Source organism: Galleria mellonella, unplaced genomic scaffold, assembly GCF_026898425.1.
Source record: "Galleria mellonella isolate WM207_F2 unplaced genomic scaffold, CSIRO_AGI_GalMel_v1 utg312, whole genome shotgun sequence".
Taxonomy (NCBI): domain Eukaryota; kingdom Metazoa; phylum Arthropoda; class Insecta; order Lepidoptera; family Pyralidae; genus Galleria; species Galleria mellonella.
Window position 1 is genome coordinate 11,381,979 of NW_026442074.1, and position 17,589 is coordinate 11,399,567.

The following is a 17,589-nucleotide window of genomic DNA, read 5'->3' on the forward strand; positions in this document are numbered from 1 at the left end:
TTTTTGTTTATTTTAAAGGCAAAAGTACTAAGTCTATACAGGCGTTGTCTTTTGTATGTTGTCTAGTCTTGACGATTCCGATGTCGTGAGAAAATCAACCTGATAGGGTTACCAGAGGGAGACTTTGTACAAAAATCGATTGCTTGAGTACCTCTGTCTCATTCGTGTTTCAACCGTGAAGCAGCTGTGCTAGCATGGCTGTGTTTCGGTTTGAAGGGTGAGATATGGCGTGAATTTACTGGGTACAGAGGAATAACATCTGAGTCCTCAGGAATGGCAACGCATGGGGGGTATCATGGGCGAAACAGTATACTCTGTTATGTCCACGGTACTGCTCATGTTTATAGACGACGGTTACCACTTTCCATCAGGTGGGCCGTCAGCTTGTTTGCCATTCTTAGTTGTATAAAACAAAAAAAAAACATTGCTAGCAATGGGACTAATAGTTCCCATTACTAGCAATCCCTCCGTCCTCTACTGAAAGATCGTCCTACGATAATATTGACCTCATCGTCATGTCAGTCGTTACCTGTCCTCTCTGATCATAGGCCTCCCCTTGTCAGGTTCTGCTAGTGGTTGCCATGTTTAGCAGGCAGCTTGGTAACCATAGTTAAGCTTTGGTGATATATTAATTTAAAGGGACATTACATTCAGCAGTGTAAAGTTAACAACTAAAATGATGTAAAATATTATACATTAAATATTTATATAATAGTGCGCCACCTACTCTTTGTCTTTTTCTCAATGTCCTCCAACCAAAGGTTGTGTGGAAGAGATTGCTTAGCGATAAGGCCGCCTTTTGTATCACTTCTCATTAATATTTACTGTATTTGTTATTTTTCTTTTTACTTAGTGCAATAAAGTGTAAAATAAATAAGTTAAATATTTTTAATACCGAAACATTTTCATGACTTCACAATAATGACGTTCGACAAATATGACTTTTGAATTGACACCATCCAAGGATGAGAATACGGAGGGTTTCCACAGCTGAGTGGCTACTCTAATGTGGCGGTAGGGGGAGGGGATTGTTTTGATCCATTATTAGCATTACGAGGTCGAGATCAAGATCCACGCGACCGCTGACCGTTAAAAAAGGCGGCAAATATGATTTTTGCCCGAAACGACAAAATTGTTAAATCTGACACTGGTATATTTACCCCATTATTCATAAAAACTAAATAACGTTCTACAAACCTTTTGTTACTGTCTATCAAATTGAGAAGTTAGCGCAAAAGAAAAGGACAGAACACTTTAATATCTAAAATAGGTTTATAGAGGAGAGGTATGATTTTTTTTAATGGATCCATTAAATGGAATGAAATAGTAACCCCGCCTACGCTAACGGTATACACTGGCGGGGCACCAGTGGGAGATGATAGGTGAAGATGACAAGGCAGGTCAGGTAGCCCAAATTGATGAATTCATAAAAAATTACGTATGACGTTTTTATGAATAAGGGCGATAGGGTATTATTATTCTTCAGTATATGGTAACACTAATTTGTATTACTAGGGTAAATAGATGGAGCATATTTTAAATACATTATATATAAATAGAATATTTTTAAATTAACTAAATGGGACATTTTTGAAACGTAACAATATAATCATAACAATAAAAAAATGACCCTCTATCATGTGTGTTAAATTTTCTAATATATTATTAATAATTAAGTAGTAATTAAGGCTTGTTTTTTTATATGTCTGATATTAACATATATATAAAACGATATCCGGTGACATCTTTGATATAGATGGAAACATTAAATACCCTATCTATTTTATCAATATACCAATAGTTTATCATCAAATAATGAAACGAGCCATAATTAATAAATTAATGTAATTTTAGTGAGTATATAACACTGGTTTTTAATTTACTGTTTGATATTAACACAATTGGTTTAATTTTTTTTTAATTACATATATGTAATAAACTAATTGTTATGTACTCGTATTTAGGATTTACACGCTTGGTAAACTAAACAGCGGCAAGCACCCACAAGCACAAGTGTGTGGACATAGTGTTTGTCTTGGTTTGTGTAAATTTGTACATGTTTTATTATTTATTGTACATTAAAAGGTATTAATATCAGGATAATAATTAAATATAATAGTGCATAACAGCGAGCTTTTATCTAAAAGAGTTTTCTTCCAGCAAACCCAATAATAATAGATCACTCACACACACATATTTATTTTATTCGTACATATGTGAAAGATATGTATGTGTGTGTGTATATATATATATATATATATATATATATATATATATATATATATATATATAATTTCCTAAATTTAAAATTAATAGGGAATTATTATGTTTATGTATGTATATGTATATATTTTGTATGTAAGTATGTAAGTTACTTTGTATTTAGGTAAGCATATTTATTATTTAAAAAAAAAAAGAAAACTATACTGTTTCCTCCTATTATTGTACGCACACTGTCCGCTGGTAATTAATGCTCCTCTCCACTCAGGGTTTGCTGGAAGAGAACTCTTACAGAGTTAAGCTCGCCTGTTGTACATCTTTATTTTATATATATTATAACAGTGTAATTTTTTGTGTACAATACAGTATAAATACTTAATTTTAATTTTTTGCGTTATTGACACATATTTTAAATTCACTTTCGGAGTTTATGGCGACGCGATTTCAATTATTAACAATTGAAATCGCGTCAAGTGCTAATAATGACAATTTAAATAACAATACATAATATTTTAATGTAATAAGTACTGGTATAACTTACGTGTAACGTTCACCCTCGCGTCACAGCCGCTCATGATTGAGGGTTCCGAATTGGTCACGAAACTAGTGGACCTAATTACACGTAAGTTGAACCGGTAGTAATTACATTGAAATATAATGTGTGCTTACGAAATATTTAATAATAAATATTGTTCACCTTTCCATATTAATTTGTTATCGTTTGTCGACTCGTGTTCTTTTTTTTTACTGTATATTTTAGCTTTTACATTTAGAGTGGCTGTACAAATTTACACAAGTAAACGTGAATAAGTGTTTGTAGATGCTTGTGATCTCAGTCGAGTACCAAACGTGTAAACTAGTATTACACTAATAGACGTGTGTTACTCCAATCCAATGTAATAAAATGGGTCTGGTATTTATATACATACATACTTATATATATATGTATATGTATATATATAATATTATGATATCCATTTTGAAAATGATTTAATTGTATACGAAATTGAGACTTAAAAGTACTTATATTTCTTTATACTTAGCTTATTTAGAAAACTATCTTAGTATGTTTTTTTTTTTTTTTATATGTCTGTATGTAAGTATAACATTGCATAAATAAGTATGATAAAAAAAGATACTCAGTTAACCTGATTGATCACTAAACAAATTTAAACAAGAAATACTAGATGGCGTTGAAATCGACACTTGTGATTTTTGTTGATTATTTTGTAATTACAGATAATTTGAGGCAAAATTTCTTAATTGACGAATGGTTTAATTTCTTTTTTACCGATAAATATTTATTGTTTTATTTTAATATTACATCTGTAATCAACAGCTTATATTAGAATAATTAAAAATATTATATTTACACCATCACATTAGCCAATTACAGATTCCCAATTTGTATACCAAACAATATTTTGCTTATTTTTGGAGGGTAAGTTAAATTAAATAGAAAAAAGATATAGTAATAATGTATCGTCATGTTTGTCTTTATTGCCTTATATTTTATAATAAAAAAAAAAACATACTGGCAAGAAACATTACAATTGCTTGGGTTTCATTCAGGAAAAGATCAAGTATCACCTGTTACTTCACAATTCATACATAATTATAAAATTACTTCAAATTATCGACAAAAATCAAAAGTCTCGATTACAGCGCCATCTCGTATTTCTTGTTTAATTTTGTTTAGTGATCAACCACCCTAATTGATATCATAATTGTCACGCTAAATATAATAAATGTGCTAAGTATAAAAAAATATAACTTCTTCACCGCCGGTCAGACTTGGTGTTACATTTTTTTTAATTATGGTTAAAGTTTTGAATGCATGGAATAAAATTGAAGATTCAAATGCAACACCTGTATGTAAATGTAGGTTAGAATATTTTTAACTCGCGATTTTTTTTTTAATAATAATTCTATAACAGTTTGCAATTAATAAATTTACAAGTGTATAATCGTATATAAATTGTTAAAAAAGTGTGTTTTTTATGATAATAATAGGTCTTTATTATGTGTGCAGCTCGCGTACGGTGCGGCGATGGGGGGCGGCGCGGGCGTGGCGGGGGGCGCGGGCCAGCACGGCCCCCTGCAGCCCGGCCAGCAGAGGAACTTCCGGAAGGGTGAGTAGAGTGACGTTATTTGTGCTCTGGCACTATTCAAAATTTCATGGTAGCTTACAGTGTAATTCTATAGAAGAGAAGTTTCCTCCCATAGTTTTCGGTTTGAAGGGTGCGATATGGCGTGAATTTACTGAGTACAGAGGAATAACACTTGAGTCCTCAGGAATGGTAACGCATGGGGGAGTATCATGGGCGAAACAGTATACTCTGTTATGTCCACGGTACTGCTTATGTCTATAGGCGACGGTTACCACTTACCATCAGGTGGGCCGTCATCTTGTTTGCCATTCTAAGTTGTATATAAAAAAAAATGCAATCGAGTTATTTATATTTAGCGACTCGATTTATATTATTTATGTATCACATAGGATTTATTGAATCATTTAGTAAGGCTTTTTTAATGGATGAAAAAGGAATGATTAGTCTGCTTGTATTGTCAATTTACGCTGGGTACACTGAGTGAGTGATGATAGGTGGGGATAAAGTCAGGTTAGTTGGCCCATCTTGATAAATTCACTAGAATTAACGATGGTCTCCAAGGGTGACCGCGTGGAAGTCATGCTTAAAGGCTTATAAATCCCATTACTCATAATCCTGTTTAAAGGGTTATTATTGTTACGTCATTATCATAAACATAACCCTCCTCCTGGGAGGGTTACAGATTGGCAACTGCCAATCTGTCCGCCAGTAGTTGCCACGCTTGGCAGGTAAATTAGCAACCGCAGTTTGGCTTTAGATTTAAATATTTAGATAGAATAGTTGATATGATTATTGTTACACGACTGACAAAACAAGATTAATGTTTTTGGGTTTCATGTGACAAATTTAGATTAATGGGGTGAGGGGATCCTTAAAATTCTTACATCATCTTAAAAAGTTATTGCCTAATTTTTTTTTGGAAATAGTTCATTATTTGATACTGCAGTCGTATGTTTAATTAGTCGAGAGAATGTACCGATTTTCCTGTATTGAAAACGTGTGGTTGCCCTCCCCAACAGTGGGCGTGGGGTCGGGCGTGCAGGTGGCGGCGGCGACGGGGCAGCCGCTGCTGGCGCCGGCGCCCATGCAGCAGTTCGTGCCGTACCCGCACCCGCACCCCGCGCCGCACGCCGCCCACGCCGCCCACGCCGCCCACGCCGCGCACGCCGCCCACGCCGCCCACGCCGCGCAGCCCGCTCTGCAGTACCAGCACATGGTGAGTACTCGCTACCCATTACCGAACTGCCTTTTTTTTTTTCAAATCAAACTCGCTGATAATGTAGCTATCTGTTGATTAAAGGATTTTTAAAATCGGTCAATTATCTTTTAAGTTTATTCGGTACAAATAAATACTAAAAGCTTTCCTCTTGAGTTTAAAAAACTTGTACCAGAGACTACATATTTTACTGCATAAATAGACTTTTAAAGTCCAACATAAAATAGTGTCTTCCTAAAACTGGAAGAGATCCAGATGGCGTTGCAAAAGCTAACAATAGTAAGTTGCCTCAAAAAACGCATGCTAATAGATTTTGCTCGAGCACAACTTTACGTGATAATAAAGTTTTGTCTATCAACGGAAAGATGGCGCTAAAAATACTGTGTACTAATAAATTTTATTCATAAAAAAAAAACAAACGCTGCAATGCATAGTGCCTGTAAAATGCTTACTCGCTCGTTTATTTCATGTATTTTTACTCTATATGACTGTTGTAGCAGTGTCTTAAATATAGCGCCATCTACTATTAACTATTAGAACTATCAAGTGAAAAAGTCAAATGTGATCCGTATCTAAAATTCCAATAAATCTTGCTCGTTCATATTAATGTAAAATTTTTGTGTAAATTTCATATTTTATTAACGTGCCTCGGCTTCACATTTGTATAAAGGTAGAAAACTTTTTTTTTTTTATTATAAAAAGTATTTTGTTCGCTGATAATGTAGCTTTCAATAGGTGAAAGAATAGTTTAAATTGGTTCAGTATTAAATTAAATTTATCTGTTACAAATAAAAAATCAAATCTTTCTCTTTATATTATTTGTTTGAATAAGGAAGACAGCTGTTTTCTGCGGCTTTTTTCTCATGAATTAGTATATAAAATATCTTACGTGTTACCTACCCGTATGTTAAAATTTTATTCAAATTCGTTCAGTCATTTAAGCGTGATGAGTAACAATCATCTAAAAAAAAATACAAATTTTCAAATTAATAATGTTAATAGGACAGCTGTCTATTTAAGCAGTAAAATATATAATCTCTGCTCAGGCTAAATTTAGTCGAATTAGTTGAGATTTTTTTTGATTGATAATAATAGAATGATGCAGTAGAATGCATTGTTGGTATATGCTGGCGGAGCACCAGTGAGGGATAATAGATGAGGATGAAATCATGTCAGTTGGCCCATTGTGGTGAATTCAAGGGTTTCTAGGTGGGACTAAGTAGAAGTTGACCTAGCAGGATATATGGCTAGCAGTGAGCAATAACTTCACATTACTAACAATCCCTTTCCTAAAATTAGTCGAAGTGTAAAGTAAAGAAATGTAAAGATAATACATAGCAGTTTAGTACAAAAGCCGAATTATCAGAGCAGGATGTCAATTAGATCTCAGATCAGAGGTTACCATAGATAAAATAGAGAAATCATTCATTCATTTCGGTCATCAATTAATTGCATGTTGCAATTTCACTGATTTCATGATTCATGACTGTACATTATTTAAAATAATATTTATTAAATTATATTTATCATAATTATAGTATCTAACAGTTTGAGTCATTATTACCATTGTTATTTAAACAGTTTTCATATTTTTTTCTTTTGCATTAAAAATACATATTTTTTCTCTTTTTCTGATAACAATAAATTTATTATTGTTTGATAAAAATTCACCGTGAATATTGTTGCTAAATTGGATGATTGATTAAAATATTGCTGTACATAAACGATAAAAGTTTTACATGGTTAAATTATTTTGACTTTTGTTACTAATAGTTTTTTAAAAATATGAATTAGTATTCGTAACGTTAGTACGTTACCTTAGCTCATATAGACTACTGTTTGAAATTAATTAATTGTTCACTCATTGAATACATGGCTTCAGAATTATTTTGAGATTCGTACTCGTATTGTAATGTGGATCGCATCGTAAAAGTGCACGTGGTTGGCCGCAGATGCGCATGTACGGCGGCGGGGTGGGCGGCGTGGGCGGCGTTGGTGGCGTGGGCGGCGTGGGGTCGGGCGTGGGCGTGGGTGGCGAGGTGGGCGTGGGCGTGGGCGTGTCGGGCGTGGGGTACGCGCCGCCGCCCGCGCCGTCGCCGGCGGCGGCCGCGTCGCCCGCGCTGTACCCGCCGCCGTCGCCCGCGCACACGCCGCACCCGCACCCGCACCAGCACCCGCACCCGCACCCGCACCCCCACCACCACTACCAGCAGCCCCCCTACCAGGTACGTCGCCACGCGCCATCACCCATCGCCTCGCCCTCCTCCACAGATTAGAAAAACAAGTCTAGTCAGTATTACACTTGCGTTTAGAAATGGAAACGGATAGTCTCTGTTAAAATTAAAAGTAATTTTTAATAATAAAAGCTTTACCATATTCATTAAAAAAGAAACTATAACCTACTAACCTATTTTAACTACTAGTATGTTTTCTTATATATTAGATTTATAGAAAAAGATAAAACAAATCAATAGCTGATGTAAATTTATTAGATGTTTAAAATTTTATCAATAAGAGCAATTAATTTCATTTTTTGACTATTGTAAATAGACTGTTAAAAAACTCTGCATGAAAATAAAACGTGGTATTTAGGACAATGTTTAACAGTAAGCATCTTTAGTATAAACGAATATTAGAAAAATATCATTTATCGTTGCTACTTAGTTGTTCAAATAGATAACGTTAGATGGCGCTCTCTTTAAAAAAAAATCAAAATAATGAGTCAAAAATGAATAACATTAAATGAAGTCTATAATAATATAGGACAAGCTCAAAACGCTTTAATCAAATCAACTTACAATGTTAAGTCTTCCAATATATTAAAAAAAAAATACAATAGCGGGTACGCAAAAACTGTTTAGCGCCATCTTTCCGCATTTATATTAAAACTTCATTAGCACATCAAAATATGCCTGAATAATAGCGACTTCCAGCGCTTGTGGTTTTTTTGAGGCAACTTATTGTCTATGTAATTTAATATAATTATACTATTTAACAATACTAATTCCTTATTGCATAACACTTTACATAGACGGGTCATACATAATATACATTTTGTTTTTTTTTTTTTTTTCACTACTATGGTAGCAAACAAGCATACGGCCTGTGTGGTGGTAAACGAGGTTACCGTAGCATATGGACGCCTGTAACACTAGGGATGTTACTCGCGCTTCGCCGACTTTTAAAAAACCTTATTACGCCCTTTCTGAGGTCCTTAGGGTTGTTTACAGTCCTTAGTGTAGTGTAAGCGTTATCATCATTAACTGTCCACTGCTGAACATAGGCTGATTCAATACAGTGGGTTTTGCCAGTAGTTGCCACACTTGGCAAGTAGGATGGCAATCGCAGTTAGATTTCGGTGTTTTAAGTACACTGCTGCCTAATCGCCTCTTACGACACCCTCGGGAACAGAAGGGGAAGTGAGGAAAGAAGTGTAAGCGTGTATTTCCCAAAACATGCAGGCTAATATAACCAAGTGGCGTACTGATATTGACAAATTTGAAATTATATTGCTAGTCCCAACCAGAATCAGGCTATATGGGAAACCAGGCAACTTGCATCTGGTGGCACAACCTAGAACATTCAGATGTTTTTATACCACAAAGGTGGCAAACAAGTATCCCACCCGTCTGATGATAAACCGTCACTGTAGCCTATGGACACCTGCAACACTAGGGGTGTCACGCGCACGTTGTCGACCTTGAAGAAACCTTAACATACTCTTTTTGAAAAACCCCATACTGTAGTCTCTAGGGAGAATCTTGGCAGTGAGCTCATTCCACAGTCTGAGCGTTCATAGGAGAAAATCCCTTTGCAACTGTTCCGCACTGTGCGGGATCATTTAAACTCAAGGGTGTGAGAATGAATTCCCTGTCGATGGTCAACGGTATGGCGATAAAAGGTAGCTTTAGGTAAACCTGAACCAGTGCAGATAAGTTTCTTTTACGAAGTTAAAAAAAATCAAACTCGGAACCGCATTTACGCAAAGCAACGTGCCGAGTACTGCGCCACGGAGGCCGTCAAGTGTTTGATTGTGAAATGTGTCCTCCACAGGTGCTGTGCCCACTGATGGGCCCGGGCGCGGGCGCCCACCACCACCTGCATCACCACGTGGCCTACCACAACCATGCGCCGCCCACCGCCAGCCCGCCGCACCACCCACATCCACATCCCCACCCCCACCCCATACAGGTACGTACTTTACACGGGACTTTGTAAACTGCAACTTAGAATGGCGAACAAGTTGAGCGCCCACCTGATGGAAAGTGGTAACCGTCGCCTATTTGGGCATGTGAATAAATATGTAGGAAATTTGGCATGATACATGTGAAATATACATCTCTACATTTCGCATGTACCATGTCAAATTTCCCTTTTTCATGCTACAGGTAGCATTAACTGAAAAATAGCAGTTATTCACTGCGTAGAGATGTTACCGTGATTAATTGAAGACGTTCCGTTATTAGTGAAATGTAATCGTAGAAGTTGAATGTAAGAATCGCTAACTAGACCTTATATAGTGAGCAAATGCAAACCTTAGCATACTTTCTTTTTATACAACTTAGAATGGCAAACAAGCTGACGGCCCACCTAATGGAAAGTGGTAACCGTCGCCTAGAGACATGAGCAGCACCATGGACATAACAGAGTATACTGTTTCGCCCATGATACCCCCCATGCGTTGCCATTCCTGAGGACTCGTGTGTTATTCCTCTGTACCTAGTAAATTCGCGCCATATTTCACCCGTGTTGTTAAAATATATTGTTGTTTTATATCATTATAGTTGTTTTAACTCAATGTTAGTTAAAATTAGATTTTTTTGAGGAAAGAAGAAAGTAGTTATTAAAAATCCTTTACTTTTGTTTCAAGTATAAACTTAAATATAAGGACTTAAGCGAGGCGAGAAGTTGTTGAAGGACGGAGGATTTATAAAGAGTAATGTGTCCGGGTCGCAGCAGGTGCTGCTGCCGCCGCAGCACCAGGCGGCGGGCGGCGCCAGCACGCCGGCCGCGCACCACGCCGCGCACCCGTAACGCCCGCGCCCGCCACACCCGCCACACCCGCCACGCCCGCCACGCCCGCCACACCCGCCACACCCGCCACACGCGCCACACGCGCGCCGCCGCCGCACACGCCCGCCGTGCTAGGCCGACGCCACCGCCGCCACCACCGCCACCACCGTCACTACTGTTCACCTGTAAATATACACTCGCGCCCAGCCAGACAACATGGAAATAGATGTCGCATCGCCGCGTGACAGTTATAACCTCCAACGGGAACACCTTGAATATAAAAAATCGACAATTAATGTGTGATTGAAAATTACACAACAGATAGGTTGTGAACCTACACCATTTATTACAAATTTGTAACTAAGTTTTGATATTGGATTAAAAAATGTCACACAATTGCGTGTCGGTTTAACTTTAACAGAGCATATATGGACTCTGGTTATATTTTACATCAGAGTACCTATGTTTATATAGAATAGATTATGTAGAAACAGTAAGATTTCAAAAACGTCATTGGTTACTTATACAGTAAATAATTATTGTATCTTTCGAACGGAAGATTTCCTGTCAAGAAATATATGTAGATGACATTACAGTAAAAAAAAGAATGGGTCACGGCTAAAATGAACATGTATGCGACATCTATTTGTGTGTACGTCTGTATTTGATACTTATGTACTCGAGGTGAAATTTTCAACGAAATAAATCCTAAAGGAGCCAAGCTCCTTCTTATTGATTAGATTTTTAATATTCTTTATATGTGAATGTGTTGGCCGCACGCGCCACGTTCACACGTGCATACCGTGCGTGGGAATGTTCAAAATGGAATGTTAATTCCAATCTGAACATATTGGTATATTTAAATATAAATAGTTATAAATTACTGAGTATACAATATTTGTAAACCTATAGCAAAATCATTCTATCCCAATAATGTGGTTGTTAAAGACAATATGTTTAGTGGTACAACAACAGACAAACAGATGTACACACACCCCACAGCGATAGACAGAAGAGAGAGAGAGATAGAGAAAACAATTGCTGTACTGTATTATATAGTATACATTTTACAGTGAATATTACTAATAAAGGAAAGCAGCAAAAAAGTTTAAACAAAAATAACAAAAACATTTAACAAAATACATAACTTGTATTCTACAGTTAAAGTTTACCAAAAATATCCTATAGGGACATGTTAGAATACATGTTTTTAAATGACAATGAAATTCGTACATGCTATAGGTTAAGTTGTACGTCAATTTTACATTAAACATCGTATTTATTGTTTTATGGAACAGGCAACAATATGGCGTGGTGTATCTTTTGTAATATATATTTACACGTGAACAGGAATTGATTGCGATTTATATAGAATGATAGGGTTAGTAATAAGTTTTGTTTATTAAAAAATTATGTATATTTGTCACAATTTTGAATTTGTTCTAATTTTTAAACTGTTTTTTTTTTTAATACTTATTGTTGTAAAATTGGATCGATTCTGAAGTCTCTATATATACGTTTAAAAAAGGAATTTTTGTTTATAAGACTTACTTATTACATACTTATATACCCGTGAATTTATTGAATTGACGTTAATTTACTGGGTACAGAGGAATAACACCTGAGTCCTCAGGAATGACAACGCATGGGGGGTATCATTGGCGAAACGGTATACTCTGTTATGTCCATGGTACTGCTCATGTCTATAGGCGACGGTTACCACTTTCCATCAGGTGGGCCGTCAGCTTGTTTGCCATTCTAAGTTGTATAAAAAAATATACCCATATTAGTCCTTAAAATTATGACTTTAATATAATAATGACAATGTTCGTTAGAGGAAGAATGACGCTTCAGAATTGATCCTTATCAATATCAGGATTATCTGATTTTTTTTTTCAATTATGAAATTACCTTTCAATAATATAATCTAATTGTAATAGCGTTGTAACAAAATCTCTGAATGCATGTTATTTAAAAATTATCGATTGTAGGCGTAGAGCGCCATTGCATTTTATAATAATTTGACAGGCAGGGGAGAGAGACAGAAACTGACTCTCTATCCAAATAATCATCACTTATGTAACAATAAGTAATACTTACCTCTTGTTAATTTTATCAATTTTCTAAGCGATGAGCTTTTTTTTTTTTTTTTTAAACTGGTGACTCTATGGTTTTGTAATATCTTAAAGATTAAATACAAATTAGTAATTGTACAAATGACCTAATTGAACATCCTTAGTCGGTATATATTTTAAAGTTACTACATTCTAAGGCAGCTGTTTTAAAAGGAGAAAATCATAAAATCCTTCTTGTTCGCTTGTCATTGTTAATTTCCTTGTTTTTTAACATACAACGAAATATTACTGTACTCATTTGAAACGCTGGTTTTTTTTTTTTTTTTTTTGTTTCTATTTAGAATAATAGTTTTGATTATAACTGTAAATGTTTACGAATGTCTTGTCTGAGTTTAACGTAGCTATTTATAATAAACTTTGTATCGTCATAAATGTACGACATGGACTATTCAAAAGTTGAACTTGTTACAGTTTTTTTCCACTGTCGTAATCTATGTATATTTTTAACTTGTTAATATTAGCTCTATCATTTATATAATAATTGTTACTCCATCGCTTTTATTTAGTGCACTGGCACAAACTGTGAACATGTTATATAACAAACATGTAATATTTTAACAGAAAGTAATAATTTATTGCCTTTTGCATATGGCAACACTGATCCTGCAATAATTGGTGTATAAAAATATTTTTCGTACGCGTTTCTCTAGTATTTACATTTTGATGTTGGCAACATTGAGCAAAATGTGTGTACTACAGTGTTGCCAGTGTAAGGAAATCTCCCATATTGGTAGAAACGGTAGCGGTTGGCTTAGCACGGCGGGAATGATCGAGTTTTGTTTGATATGCGTATCGGTAGGCGGCCCGGCGGCTCGGGCGGACGTGTACTATAGGTAGAGAAATTTCTTAATAGACTGGTGGGAGTTTATGGTAGATTTGTACTAGTCGGGGCTACAGTCGGTTTGTACGGTTTACATTGTAACATTTCATTGGGATTGTTTAGTTTCAAATTTGCTATATTTTTATATATTCTATTATAGTTGCTTAATATATTATCTAAATAGGTTGACCCTTTATAGTAGTGTCGTGCTTCCCTATTTCGTGATTGGTTACACGATTTTATAGAGTGCATAAATGTGTTTTATTCACCGATGAGAATACTTTTTTTTTTATTTATTTATTTTTAATAGTTAAGTACATGCAAATTTCTGGTTTTTTTATTTATTTTTTAAATAATAAAAACACGCCACATTTTATTCTATAATAAAGAAAACGCCCTTACAGTAGTAAGTGGTATTAAAAATATGAACGACTTGAGAAAACAGTGAATAATTTATTTTTATGTACATTTTCTATTACTGGTAATTCACATGTATGCCCTATAATTATGAGTATATCTATTTACAATAGTAAACTGTACAATGCCTTGACTAATTGTAAATACAAATAACATTGGTAACTCAGTATATTGCCAATGGCAACACCGCCTCCCACCCGTCCCTCGTTATAGGCAAGCGCGAGCCGTCCGAACGAAGCACGGCTCGCACTTTGCCTGGTATTTATTTAGCGCTATGTTAGTTTTACGTAATGTTGAAGTGTCAATTAGCACTACGCGATACTATGGAACTACGTTTGTGTTCGGTAAAGAGGAATAATATAATTTCATTGGAACGATTTGTTCAATCGTTCGTGCGTTACACGGTCGATCGACCACGTTCCTCAATTCTCAATTAGTTGTGAATCGCAAAGAGTTTTTATGGAGGTCTTCAAATTCGACGGATCGACGTAATCGCAATACGACCGGTGTAAGCGTTTCGTGTGTAGTGACAATAAATCGATAGGTTAGGTGTAGGGGAATCGGCGGTCACGTTCTCCAAATCCCCGATTGAAATACAACATCCCGGATCGTGTACGGACCTGGTCGAGGTCTCGTCGATATGTGACGTAAGACTCAAACCTGAGAAGCGAGTGGACAATATCTAATGATTGAAGTCGAGATGAGATAATCAAGCCAGGCTCGCGGCAAATATTGTCACATAATACTTTTTTAACGCGTTAAACTGTTTTGCACAACTGTTTTTTTTTTTTCATTTGTATCGTGGCATCGGCATAAGTTTATCCGTAATTAAAATCGATTTAAGAAATACAAATGCTCAATGGAGATTTTTTTTTTTATTAAATATAATATTGTCAACGTAGGATCAAGGGGAGCTCAGTCCATGACCTCCGCGCGGTGCTCCCTGGGTTACGCCAAATGTGGACATTATTCTATTCACATTACGGTCGGGGATCGTCTCTGGGGCCCATTACATTACTAGGTTGTTGTCCGTTTTGCGAAAACCGTAAAATTACCAATGTTCAAACATTACATCCTATTCTAAATTCGAATGGAAATTTTACTTTTTAAACATCGAACTGTGTTGGCTTTTAAAATTAAACCATCGGACATTCATCAGTCAGTTCATTATACGCGGGGGTTTTCACCAGTCGAAGCTATGACCGTGATAAACGGACAACAAAACCTAACGTAATGAGCGCCGTACAGCGCTCACTCGCGGCAGAATGCCTCACTGCCAATACTTTGCATTTGTAACTAGGGGGGGGGTAGACCGACCCGATGTAGTTTTATCGCGCTACCGATTGCCCTGTCCACAGACAATTCAAATCATCTCCAATAATTAAAAAAAAAAATACTTGTATTATAATCTCGATCCAAATAACATATTTACCCGCTGGAAATATGAATTTTAGATATAAACTAGATGTAAAATAGTAATATTTACAATTATGAGATGGACAACATTCATGAAGGTCCATGAAACATATGATAATTGTACATATGTATATATGTATAGGATATATAATAGAAAGGGAAATCTATTAGAGTCCTTTCCCAAAAACGGCTTATATTCGTGTATAATTTGTGATGTATAAAGATTTTCGATTGTATGAAAATGTTAACATTCAAAAAATCACAAAAAAAAAATTGGAAAGGGCCTACTGTACCCGCGCCCCGTCGCACGTCGTACGCGACACGTCACGCGCGTCTAGGCGGCGGCGGGGGGCGGGCCCCGCGAATATTGTTTTTTTTTTTGTTTTCATTTAAATTTTATTATCGCGTGAGTGCGTCCATCGCGTATGTTTGTTGCTAGGACGGTAAGATTGAGATTCTATGTGCGTGTGTTGATTGTTAAGCACCTTATAAATATGAAAACATATATATATTATTATAATTATGTATATCGATATGATTTGCCGCGTCGCGGTGCAGGCGACGCTTTTGTTCGTGATCGTGGTAGGGGGGCTTAGTTTTCACCTTTCGTCATTGTTACGTGGCGACCGTTCTCTTTTTTTTTTTTTTTTTTAATACGTGTAAGCTACTACATTTGTAAGTTCCTTAGACCTGCTATTTATCGCGGTTGTGGTTTAACTTTTTTTACGGGATGTCCCCTGTACGTTATTTGATTGCGTTCAGTGAAACGACTTGGCAGCGTTTCTGCCAGGCGATATTGCTCCTTACGTGTATTGTGTATGATATCAATTGCTTACGCACATTACATATGTAGGTGTCGTGTGCACCACGACCACCGCATTCGAAATGATATCGTATGGGGTCCCATTGTCGAGACACTATAATTTAAAATATTGTTTATTGAAAGTGAACAATCACTGCAGCGGTTACTACTATTTGTGCCTTGAACTTTTAATAAATTCGAAATCACGAATTGTTTCAAAATGAGAATGCTATATATATTGCGGTATTAATAATAATTTCACAAAATCACAACCTTCAGATGTCGGTATTTAAAAGGCTGCAGATGATATATCTCTGGAATTGTGCAGCTTCATAACTTTAAACCTCGAGTTGGCACCGCACTCGACTGCGCTAGCAAAGAAGGTTTGCCACATTGTAAATTCCCCGTCGACATGTCGCAGTAAAATTTTAGGTAACGCGTATTTCTTGTGTGTAACATGAAAACGGCAAGCCAACTCTGCATTAGCTGTGCACAGCGCGGACGAGTTTAAATAATTACTGTAAATATTTGTCGTGGAACGTACGAGAAGTGTGTAGATAAAAAGATTCTATAAATTGCCTTATAAATGTGTCGCCAAAGGGCGTTCGAGTGTTACCAACGTGACGGCGTTGTCGCGCTGCGCACGCGCCGGCCGCTGCGACAACGCGCCGTCCACAGCGTCAACTATGTAAAGACTGAAGGAATATGAATGAGAGTAATGTAATTGGTTTTTATAAGCGTGAACAATGTATAATTGATCATTCAGAGCCTAAATCATTGTTTTGATAATGTATATGCGCTTCGCAGCAATTGTATTGTGAAGTAGTTTGCAAACTGAGGCGAGATGATACAACTGGTTTGTGCCAAACTTAACGGCATTGTTTTATTACTACGTTGTTGATTGACATGTAACATCTGTGTCGACGAATATTTTTCAATAAAAAAGATAAAAAAAAATGTGTTTTGAACACAACAGTTGGGTGTTTTATTTTATATTGCCCTATCTTGGACCTGTAATGGAACAAGGCGTCTAACCCAATAGGCTTTCTCCTGGTTAAAAGGCAATTGTTTATTTGAACTGCACATCAACAGTACACACATTATATACATTAATATAACCCCCCCCCCTGGGGGGAAAGGGATTGTTAGTAATGGAGACTGCGAATCCCATTGCTAGCAATATACCCAACCAGGTCGACCTCCTCGCGGTTCCCCCTGGAAACTATCATGGTTAATTCCTGATGAATTAATTCATGATGGGCTAACTAACCTGTTTTCATTCTCATCTATCACCCTTCACTGGTGCTCCGCCAGCGTATCCCGTTAGCGCAGGCGGGGTTACCATACCATTTTCATCCATCGAAAGAAACCCCCCCCCCCCCCTTGTTGGTGTCGTAAAAGGTGACTAAGGGGTCGGAAATGGGCAACAGCGTCCCTCT

At 36.5% G+C, this 17,589-nt stretch overlaps 1 protein-coding gene across 5 annotated transcripts in view; it reads left to right on the plus strand.

Annotated features, from left to right (window-relative positions):
* The window catches only part of LOC113515161 (ataxin-2 homolog), a 59,146-nt gene extending 48,434 nt beyond the window's left edge, over nucleotides 1–10,712 (plus strand). For 2 of the 5 annotated variants that reach the window (XM_052895855.1, XM_031908720.2), the window contains 5 exons: nucleotides 4,253–4,352; nucleotides 5,351–5,547; nucleotides 7,500–7,772; nucleotides 9,601–9,738; nucleotides 10,504–10,712. In XM_052895855.1, the coding sequence (XP_052751815.1) occupies nucleotides 4,253–4,352; nucleotides 5,351–5,547; nucleotides 7,500–7,772; nucleotides 9,601–9,738; nucleotides 10,504–10,581 (786 nt within the window). In that variant the 3' untranslated portion in view covers nucleotides 10,582–10,712. Of the gene's footprint in view, nucleotides 1–4,252; nucleotides 4,353–5,350; nucleotides 5,548–7,499; nucleotides 7,773–9,600; nucleotides 9,739–10,417; nucleotides 10,478–10,503 lie in introns of those variants that run through there. The other 3 variants (XM_052895856.1, XM_052895857.1, XM_031908721.2) reach the window with 3 other exon arrangements.
* The last annotated feature ends 6,877 nt before the right edge of the window (nucleotides 10,713–17,589 follow it).